The following is a 21,330-nucleotide window of genomic DNA, read 5'->3' on the forward strand; positions in this document are numbered from 1 at the left end:
AAAAAGGAACACCACTAGTTGCATGCAACCAGTAAAGTTGCATGCCCTAGGTTCAAGAAGAGTGGAGAAATTGACTTACCCGCCCAAATCGGAATTTCAATCGGATGAATGGGAAGCTCTCAACTCCATGAACGAAAGCACACTACCTATTTGAAATTTCAACGGTTCAAATGAGTGTAAGTGTAGAGAGAAGACAGAGCAAGAAGGAGGAAAATGGAACTGAGTTTAGAGAGAGAAAGAGTGACTGGAAAATTAGATCAGAGTTGAAAAATGAAGGAACCCCTTCTAAGGTCATGGTGCCTTTGGCCCTTTGGGCCTCAGAAAATAGGACCCCATAGCCCATATAGTTTCCAGGACCTTACAATTTAGATTAATATCTATATTTATATATAAGGAAAAAAAAATTAGTATTCACATCTATTTTTCAGATTTATTCTTTAAATAAATTTTTTAAAATTAAAATAATTATTTTATCATTTTTTTCTAAATTTAATTATAAAACTACTTATCCAATAAATAAAAATTATTTACAATAAAACTATAAAAAAATTATATTTAATTTTATAAGTATGATATTAATAATAGTTTTATTATTTTTTATTATCATAACAAACAAACATGCACACAGTGCATGAATTTTCACTTATAATTATAAAATAAATTTAAATATTTGTATTTCTTTTCTGAGTTTGAGTTTGGAAGTTCCCAGTAAGATCTCCTTTCACTCTTATTTCTCGAATCAAATTCACTATTACAAGGCACATACCAAAAAAAAAGTAGATGAAGAAGTCTTGGTTTGGTTGTCTTAACAAATGGGATAAGTTCAATGTCCAAGTTCATTCACTGCAGTGATAAAGTTGAGTTAAAATAAATGCCAAAACTTGCATCATGTTGGACCATATTTAATACAAAAATCTTAAAGTCAATAGATTTTTCTCCAATTTTATTAAGACTTTTAAATTAATATTAGTTAGATTTTATTTTCTTATATAAAAAATATTGTTTATCAATATTTTCAAATATTTTATGATAATTGAAATATTTTATAAAAAAAATAGAATGAAGTACTAACTATTTGTTGAAAGTCCGTATCATGAATACGCGGTTGAATCTAAGAAATAGTAGTTGATAATGAAAGTCTGCAACATAACTAAGTTATGAACAATTGCCAAAATAAATAAATAAATAAGTCTAAATTCAAAAATTAACAAACATGACCAATCAAACTTCTTAAAATTGACCACTATACTCATCTAATCTTACAATCAACCAAACAAGAGAAACACTTATTATTGCACAATAAAATGAAAAACAGGCTTAAAAGTTTATTTTAAGGAAAATGATACTTGAACAACCATTTTTGACAACATTTAGACACGCGCACACGTGTCAAAATCTGAGTGGTCCAGTTGGAAAAATTAAATGAAAATGGACCACTCAGATTTTGACACGTGTGCGCGTGTCTAAATGTTGTCAAAAATGGTTGTTCAAGTGTCATTTTCCTTATTTTTTTATGAGCAGACTTTCAAATTTTATCTTCTTGTGTAAAAGTTGAGTAAAAAATACCTTATCATATTGGGACTATGCATAGTGAAAAAATAATGGCAAAGGTTCTCACCATTTCTTCTTTGCACAATTCTTTCTGAGAAAGAGATAAATTGCTCCTTCCTTTCAGCTGTTTCTTTCTCATCCAAAAAAAAAGTTTCTGGATATTTTAGCCCTCTCAGTACAAGATTCTCATAATTCATTCAATAAAGTTACTATAATCTTATATAGTATATAATCACAGTACTATTGATTTTGATGGTTGAGAAGCATTGCAATGGCATATATATATATTTGAAATTTTCATCCGAATCAACATTTCCACTGTGTAGATTTACTTTCATTATTTTTCATGTGTAGATTTACTTTCAATTTCATGTCGTGCAGTGGTTATGGTTATAGTGAAAGAGAACATAACAATAAAAAAAAGCTAATGATAATTTTAAATATCTATATATCATAATTATATATTGTATAATTCTACTAACATTCAAATCAATTACACATTTTATATACTCACAAACATATTTATTCTAGACTCAATTTCAAACTTATACAATGAATCAAACACTAGAATAATAATTTCACATTTCAAACCATATTTCAAAAATAACAATTTGATAGTCAGCCAGTTTAATTACTTACTTAGCAAGCTTTCTTGAGAAAAACACTCACTTAGTGACTAAATGGTTCTCCAACGAGTCAAGTACTGAAACAAAATTTGGAGTGCACACTCATCCAATGTCCATTTCCTCCATTGACACTCTCTCAAACTCGAATTTGGGTTTCGTTTAGCGAGAGTTAGCTCACCCATTAAAAAATCCTCATTTGTCTCTCAGTTACACTCAAATTTAACAATCACTTTGCGAGAGTTTGACCACCCAATTAGTGTTAAAAAGTAGAGACTTTAAGCCTAACTCAACTCCACAAAACCGACTTAAAAAGTGAGGTTTGCACCCACTTATATATATATATATATATATATATATATATATATATATATATTATAAATTGGTCTTATCTCTAGTCGATGTGAGACTTCCAATACACCCCTCTCACACCGAGATATAGACATCATCTCAAGCGTGAGACTAGACATTAATTGGTGGTCTGATAATGGCCTGATAGCGGGTGGAACAATATGCTTAGCAAGCAACAAATATCCTTAGGATAGGCTCTAATCTGGCTCTGATACTATGTTAAGAAGTGAACTTTAAGCTTAACTCAACCCCACAAAACCGACTTGAAAGGTGAGGTTTGCAACCATAACTCTGATACCATGTAAAGAATTGGACTTTAAACCTAACTCAACCCCACGAAACCAGCTTGTAAGGTGAGGTTTGCATCCACTTCTTTACATGGTATCAGAGCTATGGATGCAAACCTCACCTTACAAGCCTATTTTGGGTTGAGTTAAACTTAAAGTCCACTTCTTTACAATGAGTCTTCATAACCCAAATATACAAATTTGCATAACATATGATATCTTTAACTCATTATTTTATGATATCTTTAACATATTTTATTTTAGTCAAAGACAACATCAATTCATTTAAAATGACTCATTAGAAGCCAAATATACCACCCCACATATTCAACCCCAATTTCACAACTTAAAGATCAAATTATCATGAAATCACAAATTGCTCATTTAACCAATTTTCACAAAATCAAATCAAATCATTTAAGTGCAACATACCAATTAAAAGAAAATCAAATCACAAAGTACCAAACTATATCAATTTAGACAATCTAAATCAAAGTGTAAGAAAGATTAACTTGTCTTGTCTTTGTTAAACAACCTCTTAACTTATTATTATTCCTTATTTCTCACATAATGATCTAATTATAAGTTCCAAATTAGAATCTAAAAGTTTCATCATGATCATAAACTAATAGAGATTCACTTTGCACATAATTGAGTCATATGCATTGAGTAACCCCTCACATGCAACCCAAAAAGCTAAAACAAGCTTATAAAAATAAAAAGTAACTTACTTTGCTCTTCAATATAATTGGATAGATTTGTAGAGATCTTCACCGGAAAAATCCTATAATTTTTTAACTCTAAAATGATAAAAACTATGATTAAAAGTATAGAGAAAAGGTAGAGGCGAAGTTTAGAAAAATGAAAAAAATTTAACTTTTTATTAATAAAATATTCTAGTGTCATATTTAAAAACCACCAATACTTTTAAACAATTTTCTAGGTTCTCACATATATAATTTCTAAGAGATAATGAAAAAATTTGTTTGTTATTATTGAGAATTTAAATGAGTTTAAGTATCACATTAAATAAATATATAAAAAATTAAGTATTATATAAGAAAGAAGATTTATAAATTAGTTATCTTAAGTTTTTGAGTTGAGTTAAGCATGTGAATTCAATTTGAAAATCTATAATTTAAAAAGTTTCTCATTAAAAAAGAAGATCAAAATCAATTTATATAAAAAAATCCTTATAATTTGCCATGATGTTTTTCAGAAATAAAACCATGATGAAATTTTGATCATACAATGATATGAAATAGTTCAAAAGAGATAATACATTAAATTTAATTATTAATTTTAATGATACACTGATTTGAAATAGTTTGAATTTGTAGTGACTTGAATTGAACTAAACTTGATGATGACAATATATTTTATCTTGTAAGTTAAACTAAACTACTATTTTATATATCTTTTTAAATATTTATTTTACATTTTTCAACACATCTATTTTACCAAAATTTTAGGAGATTGCAATAATTAAAATCCAACAAAATAAATATCACCAGAAACAAAAATATATTCAATCAACTAACAATAATGAAAAATGAAAAGCACACCCAAGTTGATCAAAACTTGAGTATAGCTATAGTTCTTCCATTTCATTAAAGTTAAAACCTAAATAAGTGACAATATTGAGCTAGTACATTGGCATTGAGAGCAACCATTTTGATCCTCATACAAAGGACTTGGACCACGTGACACCACAAACCTAATCTAGTCACCTAATACATTTACCTTTTTTTACTCAAAATTCCTAATGCGTCACATAAAAAAAATGACAATCTCATTACTCTCATGTAACACCAAAAACATATGATTGAGTATATAATCATTCATGAATAATGTTCAACAAATATCATAACATTGATCTAAAGTCATCACATTGAAATTACTAATATATTTTTCAACTTTTACATCTAATAATTTTATATCGTTTAAGAATCAAAAGACAAAAATAATTTATATAATCCTTGCTCATTTTATTTATAGAAACATCTTTTACAAATAAAATAGAATTTCAATCTTTAAAACCAACAATATTTTAAATATATGATAACTAATTTTATTAATACCAATTAACAAATTTGAAATAAGAACATCTGTTTATATACTTCATAAAAACAAAACATAATTTTTTAACTTGCATACACGGAAAGTCGTATGTTTAAAAGGATCTATACTCAATACTTCATCTTTTAATAAAACGTCACAGTCAAAATACTTTCACGAAAAGTTCCTTAAACTAAAATATTAGATTTTACTCATTCAGTGAAATCAAAAGCTACTTTGCCTCTTTCTTTTCTTATAATTTCCTTTTACTTCATCGTTCCATAAAAAACCAAATCTAAACACAACTTCTTTATGCTATATTTCGTAGGTATTCGTCATACTATTAATATTTATAAAATGCATACATACAATTATAAAATAAATAAATAAATAATCCAATATTAAAATATTTGTTACAAAAACTTAAACAAAGTGCTTGAAAAAGTTTTATGCATTGAACCCACTCTCCCTTTCCTTCTCTAATATCGAAAAACAGATATATGAATGATAACAGGAAAAGGTATGTTGTGATTAGTGATTTATGCAACGAGATATAAGGGAATACGTCACTTAATTTTTATGATAAAACTTTCAAATGAATAAATTATTGAGGAGTGGATAAAGTCTATGATTTTTAAGAAAATTTAAAAGTGTATATATATATATATATATATATATATATATATATATATATATATATAAATTTTAGTTGAAAGATTGCGTAAATACTACTTAATAAAAAAAATATGCACTGAATTGATACCAAATTATCCGATCTTTATATTGATAAAATTGAATGTATGATATGCGTAACAATATATAAAAAATTATGGTAATTTCTTTTGTATAATCAGATATATACAATAATTCTAGTTAGAATTACAATAATTCTATATATTTTTACTTTCGTCATAAACAAATAATTTGGCATACGCATTTACAATATTTATTATCAATAAAATTGAATTATTTCACTTAACAAGTTTTTATTATATATATTGAAATTAATAAATAAAAATTTGAGAGATGGTAATTAAATATGAAAATTTATTTATAATTTTAAAAGTATTGGACATTTCATTTATCAATTATTTTAATATACATATTCTTTTTAAAATATAAGAATATTAATTATAATATTTACCTACAAATATGTAATTGATCTAAAGTTTTACGTCCATAATCATCACACTGTTTCACATTATTTAAGGGATAAATATATTTTTACTTTTGTATATATAGAGGGAGAAAAAGGAAATAGAAATTGACATCCTAATTGTTAAAAATATCTACTTTACATTTATTTCATTTAATAAAATATTGTATTATAATAAAAAAATATTCATTTTGTAAGTAAAAAGGTAAAAGCGGTGTGAACGTGTCCTGATTATGATATAATGCAAAAATATAGATTTTGGATGCACTGTATATTAATCATTTTCTTAGAGTGAATGTTTCAATTTAAATTAAAATTAATAGAAAATGTATATAGAGTACATTATTAAACCTAAAATAAACGTATGTATTATAAAATAAAGTATCTTTTATTTTTAGAAAAATATTAAAATATTAATTAATCTACTTTAAAATATGTAATTTCATTGTTGATTTGTTACCATTTTTTTAAAAAAATAAAAGCAATTATGTTAATGATTTTTATTTTATGCTAAACAAAATTAATTTATTTATTGATACATTTTATATTCATTTTCATTGGTAAATTGTATTCGGTTTATCAAACATAGATAGTAATGACTTAGGTTCTGTTGATAAAGGTGAAACTTTGACTAACATTTATTGAAATAAATTTAGATTCCATGAGGTTGTAAATATACATAACATATATAAAGACATTTTGCATCTAAAATGGTAAGAGTTATATATATATATATATATATATATATATATATATATATATATATATATATATATATATATATATATATATATATTATATTATATTATATTAAGATGACTCTTTAATATTAATCCTAAAGATAAAATTAACTATTTTGTCAAATAGAGGATAATTTATTTTACAAAAAATTTCAAAATCTCGAAAATATTATTTCTATGTTAATTTTTTTTTCTTAATATAAAATATATGTATTATGAATGTTAAAAAAATTAAAAATAAGATTTATTATTGAAATTTGTAACATTCCATTTTAATAGTATAAAACTATTAAAATAAAATATTCCATAGATGATAATTTATAAGAGACAGAAAATTTCTAAAGAAAGAATTCTTACATTGGAGAAACTCAATCTATCTATAGTGTTGTTTTTTTTTTCATTCTTATGGTAAATCATTTGAAAAGATACTTCTTTCCTAAGCTCACACGAGTTAGTGGTAAAACAATTTATCTTAATCAAGTAAAATTCCATCATACATTATATTGCATACACAAAAGAAACATTTATCATAAACCTGCCATAGACTTAAGACTTTACCATCTGGATATAGTATGAATGTCAAGTTACGGTGGTTCATGCATTTGTAGTGGTAATACCGCTGGCTCAATCTAAGCTACCACACAAGGTTAGTTTGTTAAAACGCCCTTTGTTACATGAAGAAAGACCTCAGACTAGGACCTCATGTTATTCTCCACAACATAATTATCCATCTTTACTTGAGATTAGGGTTATTGAGAGTATCAAGAAGCTTAACTCCGACCATTCATACTAACAACACTACAGGATACCACCATGTAACATCTCCACAAGGATCATGGAATTAAATCTATATCAATACTATTCACTTAACCAACAAATACTTATCACCATCATCATATTTTCCACATAATCATATACATATATTCCACATAAACATACTAAGAAATCTCATATAACCATGTAAGAGAACAAATAAATCATTAAATATCTATCACAAAATCATAAACAACAATCAAGAAAATCTCAACAAAGCCTTAAAAACACCTAAAGAGGAAGAAATAGCTGGCAATTAGGCGCTTAGAAGCTGGCGCTCAAGCACCTAGAAGTTGGCGCTCAACCTCTTGACACCAGTGCTAAACACTAATGCCATTGGAATTTGGTGTTAGGGGGCGCTCGAGTGCCATATCAGTTGGTAACACACTTTGTTTATGGATTTTGATGCACTTGGGATTTGTTCTAATGACCAAATGGATTCTTTACATCATATAATTGATGTAAAAACATGTTTAGAATTAAGGCAAAGTACTTCTTTGATTATTAGATCAAAGTTAAGTATATTAAGTCCATTTGACGACTCTAAAAAGACCTAAACTCAAAACAACAACTTTTAACTCAAATTTCTGCAAACTAAGGTTTTTAACAAGTCATAAATGACTCAAAAACATTCCCCAACACCTCAAATTCACTGCAACCTCTATATTTTAGATTTTCAATATCTAAAACCTCAAAATTGAACTTAAAATGTAACACAAAAATAACACACATACTCTATATTAGATCCACTACAGATTTGACCAAACTCAACTCGTAAACAAGTTCTAAAAGACTCAAGAAGTAACCTTAAAACATTGGTGTAACTCTAAAACCACTTTCTCAAAAACTTAATTGTCAAAACCCTTGAAAATGAATTTGAACCTTTTTAAAAGCCACTCTATTGACTAACACTTGTTTCCATATCATATTACTTCTACACATGACTCAAACAAGTTCTATATATCCATAGAAAATGTTTTAAATAGATATTTCTTCCCTTAGACTCCTATTTCTAAAATTCATCTATCAAACCCTTACTTTTACTTGAGCTATTGACTTATAACTTAAACTAAACTAACTTCTCTTCACATTACAACCAAATTAACACTACCAAACACTCAACAACAAAACTATAACCAGAATCAATTCCAAAACAATTCATCAAAACATACCAACATCATTCAACCAATAATCATTATTTTACTAGCATTCCAAACTAAAAAACAATCATTTTAACACAATCAACAACATGCATCATTTTCTTGAACTATCAAATATCATTTTACACTCAATAATTCAATTACAAAATAACACTAGCTTCCCTTACTTTACACTGAAGCTACTGAACTCTAAGAACGTCGAAACCCTTGCTTCCAACTTAAGCAACTATAAAAACGCCTACAAATCATCAAATCGTGATCAGAGTGAGTCCTTAGGACCCCATATTTACAAAGAATCAAGAATAAAGAACAAATAACACATACGAAGGGATTCATAAGCATGATCATAAACAGAAAAAAGAAGGAAAAAGACGTAGAAACTTACTTGTTCTAAAACGAAGAACTGATCGGTTAGAAATGGAGATCACTCAACTGTAATCTCATATGAACTTCTTGATTGTCAAACAGATGAGCGAGTAGAGAAATTTCTTAGGAAGAAGGGAGAGAAAACTAGGATGAATAATTTTAAAGGGATGATTTATGTTTTAAATAATTAGACGAGTTTAAAAAATTTTATTTATATTAATGAATTATTTTAATTTTAAAATATTCGGTCTCATTATTTTAAAATACTTATCACTTCTGATACTTTGTTTTCTAAGTTTTCACAAAATTAAATTATGAGATATTTGAAAAATATTATATTTCACTTTTACATGGAATAATATACCAAATACAATATTTTAACAGAATAATTAAAATATTTGATGTTTCAATTTTTTAATAAAATAATTAAATTCGAATTTTTAAACAAAAAGCGGTTTAAAATAATATATATTTTAAAATTTAAATTGAATATATATATATATATATATATATATATATATATATATATATATATATATATATATATATATATATATATATATATATATATTAGTCAAATTTAAATATTTAATAACACTAAAATTTAATATTTTCAATGTGGATGTGTATAGGTTAATGGAAAGGGATTATTAGTTGAGTATAGATGGAAAAACACTGTACACGTGGAAACATGCGTATAAAATTTGTTATAAATAATTGATATTTTGTTATGGATAATTGGTATGTATGTGTATTTAATACTAATATCTACTTATATACAAATTAGGTGTGAGTATTATATTACTCATACTTATTATTTATAAAAATAAAAATATAATTTAGATTTTGTTAAATTATATTTAATTGTAATTAAAATTAATTTATATTTTATTAGGTTAAATTTAATTTAATTTTAATTTATATTTAATTTAATTTATATTATATTTTATATTTTATATTTTATATTTTTTGTAATTTTATTTTTAAAAATTTATAAAATAATTTTTTAAGTATCCAATATTTATGTATTTTAAAATATTTACAAATATTTTTAAACGAATATTCAGTGAATAGCCTAATAATACATATCTAATACAGAAAAGAGTGATTAAAGGTAGAATTTATGTTAATTTTTTTTTGTAAAAAATTATAAATTTTAATATTCTAGTTATTTCAAATACTTTTTAAATTTTATTATTGTTTTTTAATTTTTTCCCAAACAAGTGATTTTGTTTCGAAGAATTTTAAGTTTACCAAATAAACGGATTAATTTAAGTTTACCAAATAAATGAATTACTTAATTGAGGTGCTTGGTCTAAACACACTATTAGGTTACTTAATTGAACTCGGAATTTGGTTACATGAACAGAAGACTTTTATTTTAGAAGCTCTCTTATTTGTATGTTGTCATTACTTATTTTTTCCAGTAGTCATTAATTTAAATTAAATAGTTTATGGCTTAATATATAAATATTTATAACATTTAACTCGTTATCTAACTATAAGTTTTTCATAAAAAATAAAATAAAATTCACAGATTATAACAAACAATATGAACATATTTTAAACATTATTTTATACACTCTAAATTTTCGAAATTCTCATACTCTAATAAAATTATTAACAAAATAATATGAAAAAAAATTTAATCCTATTAATTTTCTTATTAGTCATATAGAGTAAGATACATTGTACTTCATGACTTACTCACTATGATTAAATGTTATATTTATTTTATATTTTATTTTCTTAAAAAACAATTATGTATATACTGTATTATTTCCTCTGAATTTTCACTCATTTTAAATTTCTAATTTAAAAGTTTAAAATATAATTTCTTACTATATTTTTAATCAACTTAAGTAAGAAAGTTAATTGATGTATCAAGAATATTAATTGATAATATTTTTTCTTTTATTTGCTTACATTTTTCATTTTTTACAAAACCTCAAAAAACATACTAACATTTCTCTCTTAAATATTTTATTTACATATCATAAATGTAAAAAAATAAAAAGAACACCAACAAAGATACCATTACGAAATCACGGATATTTTTAACATGAATAACACAACTATTTATATTCTTAATTTATATATATATTTTTTTAAATAAACCAACGAATAAGAACAAACAATAAACAAAAAAAATTTAACAGTGAAGATAGAATTGAATATATTTTACTTCATTTTAAAACAAATTACCATTGAAAAAAAATTATCCACTTGCATCGTTATGAACGACAAAGTACAACGTAGACTAACTTTTACATTGAATACAATAAAAGTCAATTTATCCGGGTAAACGATATAATCTAGTTTTATATAACAATGTCAATATACATTTTCTGACTTTCAATATTTCAAATTCAGATAAATTTAAAAAATATCTATGATTTTTTTTATAATTTACTACATTCATGTTGCTACAATTATAAATACAGCTTGAATGTAATGACATGAAAAATATAATTAATAGAATATTTTAAAGTAAATGAAAAAAAAATAGAAAAGAATGATTGGGAAAAGTTAAGGGCAGTAGAAAGTGAAAAAAGAGTGGAGGGTCCCATTGGAAGAGTCGGAAGCGGAGAGGAGAGAGAGGACGAGGAAGAAGGAACATGTCAGGCGTTAGAAATGGGCGTTGTTGTTTTGTTGGTGTGCCCACCCCTCACCGTCATTCCTCTCTACTCCTAAGCCTTTACTTCTCTTCACCACTCTAATAATCTACTTCTTATTCTTATTATTGTTATTCATATCCTTATTATTACCGCACGCACCACCATACTCCATACTCTCTTCTACTCTTTTCAATTTCAATTGATGTGGGTCAACGAGAGTTGAGGGTCAATTTAGGTCTTCCTTCACTTAATTCAGTTTCAAATGGGGAGCAGAAGCTACTCCGCCAATCCCGCCGATTACAAGCTTCTAGAAGAAGTTGGTTACGGTGCCAGCGCCACCGTCTACCGGGCAATCTACCTTCCCTACAACGAGGAGGTCGCCGTCAAGTGTCTGGATCTGGATCGATGCAACAGCAATCTCGACGACATAAGGAGGGAGGCGCAGACCATGAGCCTCATCGAGCATCCCAACGTGGTCAGGGCCTTCTGCTCCTTCGTCGTAGACCGCAGTCTGTGGGTGGTCATGGGATTCATGGCGCAGGGCTCTTGCTTGCACCTCATGAAGGCGGCCTATCCAGAAGGATTCGAAGAGGCAGCCATCGGATCTATCCTCAAGGAGACTCTCAAGGCGCTCGAGTACCTCCACCGACATGGACACATTCACCGCGATGTTAAGGCCGGGAATATTCTTCTCGATTCCAACGGCCAGGTCAAGCTCGCCGACTTTGGAGTTTCCGCTTGCATGTTCGACACCGGCGACCGCCAGCGTTCCCGGAATACCTTCGTCGGAACTCCCTGCTGGTGCTTCACTCACTTCTGTTACAGTTTTACTGTTCCTCTTTGTGTGCTTCGTTATATGATTTTCATGGGTTAGTATTCATGTTTTTGCAGGATGGCGCCGGAGGTGCTGCAGCCTGGAACTGGTTATAATTTCAAGTCAGTTAGTGCTCTTTTTCTTTTGGATACAACTGGGCGATTTTTAAAGTTGTTTTATTAGAATTGGAGTTTAGCCTTGTTAGCTTGTTAATTTGTGTTGACCTTTAGTGTGGACGGTATTATGCGTATTTACGATATAAAACCAATTCTAATTCTGATTGAAGAAACACCAAGAGTACTTTAGTAACATCATCTACGTTTTGTTTGGTGGTTTGGATTACTTGTGATTCAAATTTGGTTTCTTATTTGCTTGAATTGTGTTGGGTTGGGCAGAGCGGATATTTGGTCTTTTGGAATCACGGCGTTGGAGTTGGCTCATGGTCACGCACCTTTCTCCAAGTATCCTCCCATGAAGGTATGTCAAAATGGTATTTATTTGCTGCAGCGTATTCAGAATGGTTATGTTCTTCGGGTTGTAGGTTTTTTTCATTTGTTGTGATGTGCATATGAAATAGGGATTCATAGTTAGTTTTTTGTGTAGGTTCTTTTGATGACAATTCAGAATGCTCCTCCGGGGCTTGATTATGATCGTGACAGAAAGTTCTCCAAGGTATGGGTGTTCTTTCTGCCTAGACCAATACTTCGGTATTAAATGCCGTTGTGGCTTTATTTGGTTTATCGTCAAGGTTTATTAAATGTGAACACACAAACATGATGGCGACTATGTTTCTGCTAAACAGACACACAATAAAAAAATATTGAACAATTTAATTTTCATGTCAATGTATAATTAGATGAATTGTTAAAGTATATCAAATTTAAAGCAATAGAAACGTGGACACATAGAAATGCCATGCTTGTGCTTTCACTACTGATATAAGAATAATCATTATTATTATAGTAGGAGTAGTAGCAGTCTAATTAAAGTATTTCCAGTTGTGACCAGTCTTTTAAGGAAATGGTTGCTATGTGCCTGGTAAAAGATCAAACAAAGAGGCCATCCGTGGAGAAGTTGCTCAAACACTCCTTCTTCAGACAAGCTAAGCCTCCGGAGCTTTCTGTCAAGAAATTATTTGCTGATTTACCACCTCTGTGGAACCGTGTCAAATCCCTCCAGGTTTGATGTCATGCATACTTCACTGCATGTCTGATATATAAATTCACTTAATCAGTTGGTTTTCCTGTGCTTGACAACACAAAAACCTTGCAGCTTAAAGATGCAGCTCAGCTAGCACTGAAGAAAATGCCTTCTGCAGAACAAGAAGCTATATCTCAAGTAAGTCTGATATCAAAATTTTATGTGTCACGTGATGTGATATATAGTCAATGATCCATAAGAGCATTTTCAAGAATGACTGACGTTATCCAAGTTTGTCCCGGCTCCCCTTTCCTTGATACTGGTTTCCTTTTCTGCTTGAAACCTTGATAGCATATTCAAATTTGGTTGATTGGTACAGTGCATTACATGCTTAAAATGGTATAACTCTGGTTGATCTTGCTTCAATATTTGTCGATTTCCTCTTGTACTGTATGTTAGAACACACAATTTGGAGAGTGACACTCATTCTCCTCACTTTCTTAATTAGGCATTCCCAATATTCTCTTTTGTTTCTCATTTGGATATCCATCTTTCACGCCACTCCTGCAGTTGACTTATGAATTTCTCTATCAACCTTTTTGAATTGTCCTTCTCTTGATAATTAATCTTAATCACCTGTCTTTCAATCTATCCTCATTTTTCATCTTTTATTTATATCTTAAACTTTAGTAGTTCTTTTTTGAGAAATTTTGAATCAAAAGTTAAAAGTAGCCTTGCATCACTATTTAAATTGCTCATTATAAATCCAAAATTGAACATTTATTTTGTGCAATTTGCAAACTAAAATACTAAGGTGACCATTTCAACAGTTATATACAATAACCAAGATTTCCTGCTTATTTGGCCTTGCTATGAAATTTTCTTTGTTAAAAAGTACTTTTTTGAAAAACATTTCAATAAATAGATTTATTATAAATAAACAATTCTGTCATAAAATTATGTTTTTCCTGTTTGTGCATTGTTTCCTTGGAAAATCTCCAGTTTCCAGTTTATTACACCTCTTTAATCTTTACAAACGAGAGGAATTTAGGCAATTGGTCCAAGTTCTGAAAAAGGCCTTTCCAAGTGAGATTAAAGGATAGCCATTTATTTTGGAAGCTTGGCTTTTGAAGTTTCAATTAACATCCAAGAACACGTATATCAAGGAAAAATAGCCTTGTTACTTTATAATCAACCATTGAAATCTAATCCACTTATTTATTTTAATTTCTAGAGCGAATATCATCGGGGAGTTAGTGCATGGAACTTCGATATTGATGATTTGAAAGCTCAAGCTGCATTGGTATGCTATTTTCTTTTAGATGGTTTTTACTTGACTAGTTTTTCTCTTGATCTGAACAAATGTCTTCAATTTTACCAGATGCAGGACGATGATGATATTGCAGAGATGAGGGAAGAAGATGAAAACAAATTCTTTAGCTCTTACAAGGTTTGATCAACTGTTCTAAACTTTCTATATCTCAAATGATTTTTAACATCTTTGTTGTTTGTCATGACAGGGTATAAGTGATTTCCAGTTTTCTATGGACAAAAAGAATTCAAATAACTTGCAACAAGATGAGTTTGCAGTACAAGTAGGTAGTAACGACATACCACCGAGTGAGAAGAGAAATGGATCAGTGGCTGAAGCAACATCTTCTACTCTAGAGAATGATATCGGAACAAGCAAGATTAAATCACAATCAGTGAAACTTGGTAAAACCCAAAGTGGACCCCTGGTGCCAGGATCAGTGCTTGGTCATTCTTTATCTGAAAAAGGGCGTGCATTTGAAAGGTACATTGTATTTTCAAATTATATATTTGTTATTGTTTTTATATTAGGCTGGTGTTGGTAGTTTGAGAGAAAATGGAATAGAAAAGGAAAGGGACGGAAGGAATGGAAATAAATTGCCTTCCCTATATTTGATGATCAAAGGGAAAGGAAATGTGGGGTAAAAAAGGTGGTCCAGTGCATGTACCGCCCACCCAGTGAAGGTCTGAGTAGGGTACATGTGTGCAGCCTTACCTTTGAAAGCTGCATGGCTTTTCCTAGGACCTGTGACCTAGGTCACAAGTGGCAAGCTTACTACTGTAACAAAGCTTACCTTCCAAAAAACGACTGAGTTAAAGAGTTAAAATTATTAATGCAAAATTTCAATATAACCCTTCCATACATTTTATAACTTCTAAATTTATAGCATAAAATAGGAAACAAGGACAGTTTTAAATATAAAATAGTTTTCCCTCAAATAAGTTGAGAGGGGCAATGGTTCCCATCATACTTACCTTTATATTGTTTTAGTAGTCAGGGAGCTATTTCCTTCCACGCCACTCGTTGTACCTTGTGCATATAGGCTCTTAAGTGAAGAAAGATGAAAAATAGTAGGCTTTGATGTTTTAGTGTTGAAGATATACTGCTTTATATAAATTATAAGACCCATGACCTGGTACTTGCTCAATTTGCAAGTTTAGATATTTTTTATTTTGTCTTGACTACCAAGAATTGGAACTGTCTTTGTGCTTGCTAAATTTGTTGGAAGTATTGCACCTAGAAATCTAGGAAATTAATTTCTCAATTTCAAGGACAAAAGTAGCATTCAGAAGTTATTTTATGTAAAATAATATCATGAATATAAGCTGTATATATATTGTAAAAGATTAAAAAGTAAAATTTCTATGAAAAGGAGGATGAATTGGTTATATTGGTTCTGTACTTTATATCTTTGAAAGCATTTCAGTTCTACATTGCTTTTTGGTTTGAGCATGTGTATATAACCTAGTATGGAAAGTGGATCAGCTGGAGGGTAACCCTATTGTTAAATGTAGAAGAAACTAAGATAAACTAGAGGAAAATCATTAGAAGGATTTAGAGGTCAATGGTTTGCCTATAAACATCACTCACAATAAAATATTATGATGATGTTTGATTCTTGTAGTGAACCATAATATAAAATTGATTGGTTATTGTTGTAGTTGTTAAAGATCATAGAAATAAATTATGCTAAAATATTTTTTTATAGGGGAGTACCGTAAGGTGATTCCCTTCATGTGTGTAAGCAATGGAGATAGTAAGGCTTTAAAAGGGTTGAACTGTTCATAACTTTTCAAGCTTGACTTGTTAAATATTTAAATAAACTTGTTTGTGATACTAAAATAAGAAGCTCAAAGTTTGAATTCAGATTTGTTATATAAATCTTTTAGGTTTTAATTTTAAAACTCATGAATAGCTTGTGTTTTTTTTTGTATCAATGACAAAATCCTGTAATTTAGATAAGGTAATGTCTAAAAAAATACTACATATTAATACTTAGTAAATTATAAATGTATATTGAGAACTTTAATATAATTTATAACCTATTACTAGTTACCTGCCTTCATTGTGTTGCACTTTCCTCAAAATCTTACTTCATCTTCTACAGTAGTTCTTGTGTGAGCACAGTGGAACAACCAATTGAAAAGCTTTGGATGTAATAGATTTTATGATAATATAATCCAATGGTCATCCACTGAAAAGTTACAAATTGGTGAAAGCGTTAATTCGCATCAACATGAGTTGATCCACGTGTGTGCACACACCTTCCAAGTTGGGATGCATTCTCCTTTTGGAATTTGCATTGATAGTGTGAAAAAGCCTTTAACTTAGAAACTATGTCTGGTGACCAATAAACAAGGCAATCAGCTTATTTTATTTTTACGGAGTTCTGGTAAGTTCAAAGTCTATCTTTGTAATGTGCGTATTTTCTGGATAATCTTCTTTATCCCGTCTATATTTTTTGAGTTGTCCATAAATGCACTGTGTAAAATGTGTAGTTTGAATTTTGAATGAATAAATCCGATGTATGCTTTTTGGTTCCGCTCTTTATGCTACTTGGCCATTGAGGTTTTCATATTATCAATAATGCAATCTTTGGCTTGTTAAGATTTGTAATGCTCTTATTACTTTTAGGTTTGAGAATGAAAATCAGTTGTCAGGTGAGAAAAGTAATCGTGATATTCGACGAGCTCCAAGCTTTAGTGGTCCATTGATGCTTCCAAACCGAGCTTCAGCAAATAGTTTATCAGCACCAATAAAATCTTCTGGAGGTATTTGAATCATCATGTACACCGTAAGGCTATTTGTACAAGTTCTAGTATATTTTAATCAGCCATCTAAAACCTTGGTGCTGATTCTGTTCCCCAATTCTTGCTAGGATTCAGAGATTCCTTGGATGATAAGTCTAATAAGGCTAATCTAGTGCAAATTAAAGGACGGTTTTCAGTGACATCAGAAAATTTAGATCTGGTGAAGGTATGCATTTTCTTAATAATCAATTTTACCCTTTGGACAACCTTATCTGACTTCATCTTATTGCATAGGATATTCCTGTAAGTTCAGTTTCTCGCCGATCGTCACAGGTTGGTTGATGATGTAATTGATTATTGTTTATATTTTGATGTTTTTTCTTATCCCTCAGCTGACATTCTCTTCCTGTTACATTACATTCAGGGGTCTCCAATGAGGAAATCTGCCAGTGTTGGTGATTGGATGGTGGATTACAAACAAATGGTTTGTACAATTTCCATTGGTTCTATACCCAAATTCCTTTAACATTTTTTTTTCCTTTTTGAATATTTGGATTCTTTGGTTGGTTACAGATTGTGTAGGATGTTTCATTTATTATTGTATTCGATAACTAATACTTCTCTGTCTTTCGTTGGATGTATTTCTCTTCAGCCAATTGGTCAGTCCTCCAATGATTCTGCCAATATCAATATTCCTGGATCATTTCTAGTGCCTCATCTTCATAATCTTCTCCAGCAGACATCTATTCAACAGGTGAGAGAAGCTTCAAGTTCGAGCAATGACACGTAATTTGCTTGTGTGTCTGCTGAAAAACTGATAATTTTAAATGTAACTTCTACCAATTTATAATCATACTGGAAAGTTCTCTTTAATTTCAGGATCTTATAATGAATATGTTGAATGGCTTGCAATCCGCAGAGGCAATTGATGGTGAGTGAAGGATTTTTCATCGGTTATGTTTGAGGATATTTTTTCCTTAATATTGGATGAACTAACAAGTACAATCAATTTTTTCAGCTTCTCAGAATGGAAAATTGCCACCATTGCCTCGCAATTCAGAAAACAATGGAAGTGTAAGCAAATTTTGTTAGATTAATTCTTTTCACTTGTTCGCTTAATTTTTATTAACTACTGTGTGTCAATTTTCTGCTCAAAGCTAGTCGCCTCTTTTTTTTCACATAAACCTGCAGTAGAACACGGTGATTTTTCATCAGCTTTATGTCTTACCTGACATTTGCGTCATTTTATAGGTTGATACAGCAGTTTCAGAGAGGGAACAGGTGCTGCTAGCCAAAATTTCAGAACTTCAATCTCGGTTAGTAAATATCAACTCATAAAATGCTTTCCTGGTCACCATTTCTCTCTGCTTCACGAAGTTAACACACCTTCTGGCATTGTATTATCAGGATGATTAATTTGACTGACGAACTAACTTATGAGAAGTTAAGATACGTGCAGGTTAGTTTCTGTACAAGATTTTATATTTCACCATTTGTTCTGGATTTTCTTCTGCTACTTGCTTGGATTACATAAATTTCATATCCAAGCTGAATCCATTTAAATTGAAGCTTTGAAGGTTCCTGTGAAACTAATGATCGATCTGGTTATCGCTTTGAACAGTTACAACAACAGCTAGCTGCTGTCTACAGCCAAGAACAAAATGGGGAAAGAGAGGAATATGCATGAAGGTTGATAATTATGATCCTCTTTGATGAAGTACATGCACATGTACATGTACATCCAGGCGAGTGATCAATCATGCTTTGGACTCCAATTCTCTCTTTACTGAAGGAGAAATAGTCCTTGGTAAGTGTCATATATATTTCTGATCCAGCCTTCCTTGTGTTCAATAAGCCTTTGTGACTATCTAAGCCCAGCTAGTGCAAATGATATGTCATAGTCAATCTCATTATTTATTTCATTTAAAAATTCAGATGTAAATAAGCTTCTCTGCTGTATCCTTCTGCAACGTGCCATGTTTGCAGATTAATCCGGAATTATCGTGATAACTGATAAGAAAGTTGTGGGACTACCCCGTGGCAGAAATAACATCCCTATATATTGAACTCTTTTTATTATTATCCTTAAACTATATCGGATTTGAACTTGTATAGGCTTGTTGTATTCTACCACCCGAAAAATAGGTTCTGTATCAAATCAAACTCAACATGCTAAAATATTCTCGTTGTACTATTCTATTTACGTTATACCATCGAATTTTACAATTTAATTATGTTACACGAGCCAACATTAAGCAATTGATTGTTCAATTAGGACCTCATTTTCAACCTAAAAAGGAAAGGTTATTTTATGATGCAATATTTGTTTTTTTTTTTTCATATGCCAGTGTTTTCCGTTTGATACGAAAGTGTTAAAATAACTTTTTTGAGGTCTTGATGTTTTTCTTAAAAAATCTTCTATAGTTACCATGCTCTTATAAAAGATTTCTTTTAATCAAGAAAGTATTTTTCTTAAAAGCCCAAATAAAAAGTTACTTGGAAGTAATTCTTGGTAAATTTACTTCAATAATTTTGCTTAGATTAAAACTTTATTAATGTATCCGTTAAATATGTTTTGTTATTAATTGGATGATTATGTATACTATATGTTAGAAGAATTGGATATTTACGATTAATAAATTTAAAAAATATTTTTTGATGAGTTTAATTTGTAAACAAAGTACTTGTTTGAAAATTATAATAGTATAATATTGAGAGTTGACTCAAATTGTAAGATCTGAATGCTAATCCTCTTATGTTAAATGATCCAATTGAGTTATGAGCACGTATTTATTGGTTGGTCGTCCATTTATATATTAACTGAAGGAAGGAAGTAACTATCCTCATTCGGTGGTGGAAGTTGAAGTATTTAATTTATGAATTTTACATTGATTTTAAAATTTTCATCTTTACTTTATCTGGACCATCAAGCATAAAATTTGTAGAATTTTTTCCTTCTGCTGAAAAACCTCAAATTACTATTGGGACGGATTGCTTAACAATGCCTTTAACTTTAATACGTACTACTGATACTGTTACTTTATCAAACAGCTTTTGTACCACTCATCTCGTACAATCTCCGTAAACATTGACTTTCCTGTTTAGCTCCAACAGACATCTACTACAAATTTTAACAAACAAAATTTCCCCAATATTCATTACTATTGTCGTGTACGTAACTCGTCTTACATGACAAAAATAACAACAAATTCTTTTTAATATACTGCGTTGTTGACGTGCTGAAAATGTGTTTAAGATATTTTACTTTTAATTTTGTAACTTCTAATAAATTTTATCAAATAGTTTGTTAAAAAATAACTACATTTACAGTGTTTGTTTATTTTTACAACTTTTGATTGATTTAAATTTTTTACTTCATTATTGATGTAGAATTTCAATTAATTTTTTCTGATAAATAATTTTTATGAACAGATTTCAGGCATCCCATTTAGCTAGCCATGTGATGTGTCTGGAGAAGTTTGCTGTTTTTCTTCCTCGCAGCACATAATAATGCAATATTGTGAGGCAATTATACACTAACAGACACTATTAATATAAGAAGAAACCTCATAAACTAATATAGTTTGCCAA

At 29.3% G+C, this 21,330-nt stretch overlaps 1 protein-coding gene across 2 annotated transcripts; it reads left to right on the plus strand.

Moving 5' to 3' along the window:
• Window positions 1–11,668: 11,668 nt before the first annotated feature.
• On the plus strand, window positions 11,669–19,851 carry LOC124848924 (uncharacterized). Of its 2 annotated transcripts, XR_007029725.2 has the most exons (20): window positions 11,669–12,524; window positions 12,615–12,659; window positions 12,933–13,014; window positions 13,141–13,209; window positions 13,546–13,716; window positions 13,810–13,875; window positions 14,912–14,980; window positions 15,059–15,127; window positions 15,198–15,472; window positions 17,624–17,760; window positions 17,868–17,965; window positions 18,034–18,072; window positions 18,164–18,223; window positions 18,392–18,493; window positions 18,619–18,670; window positions 18,758–18,813; window positions 18,991–19,055; window positions 19,147–19,198; window positions 19,361–19,546; window positions 19,675–19,851. XR_007029725.2 is itself a non-coding variant. In XM_047326748.2 (19 exons), exons 1-19 carry the CDS (start codon window positions 11,986–11,988, stop codon window positions 19,424–19,426), a joined length of 2,112 nt encoding a protein of 703 aa, XP_047182704.1. In that variant the 5' UTR covers window positions 11,669–11,985; the 3' UTR covers window positions 19,427–19,851. The 2 variants fall into 2 exon arrangements, 1 of the variants encoding a protein (XP_047182704.1); XM_047326748.2 differs by having other exon boundaries at window positions 19,361–19,851.
• Window positions 19,852–21,330: the final 1,479 nt, after the last annotated feature.

Source organism: Vigna umbellata, chromosome 8 (genome assembly GCF_029865625.1).
Source record: "Vigna umbellata cultivar VRB3 chromosome 8, Vumbellata_1.0, whole genome shotgun sequence".
Classification (NCBI taxonomy): Eukaryota; Viridiplantae; Streptophyta; class Magnoliopsida; order Fabales; family Fabaceae; genus Vigna; species Vigna umbellata.

Excerpts from the sequence above, each read along its gene's own strand:
- LOC124848924 (XM_047326748.2), top strand. The coding sequence starts at position 11,986 with ATGGGGAGCAGAAGCTACTCCGCCAATCCCGCCGATTACAAGCTTCTA. Across the intron at positions 13,717-13,809 it reads ACCGTGTCAAATCCCTCCAG|CTTAAAGATGCAGCTCAGCT; the intron begins GTTTGATGTCAT and ends AAAACCTTGCAG. Across the intron at positions 14,981-15,058 it reads TGAAAGCTCAAGCTGCATTG|ATGCAGGACGATGATGATAT; the intron begins GTATGCTATTTT and ends CAATTTTACCAG.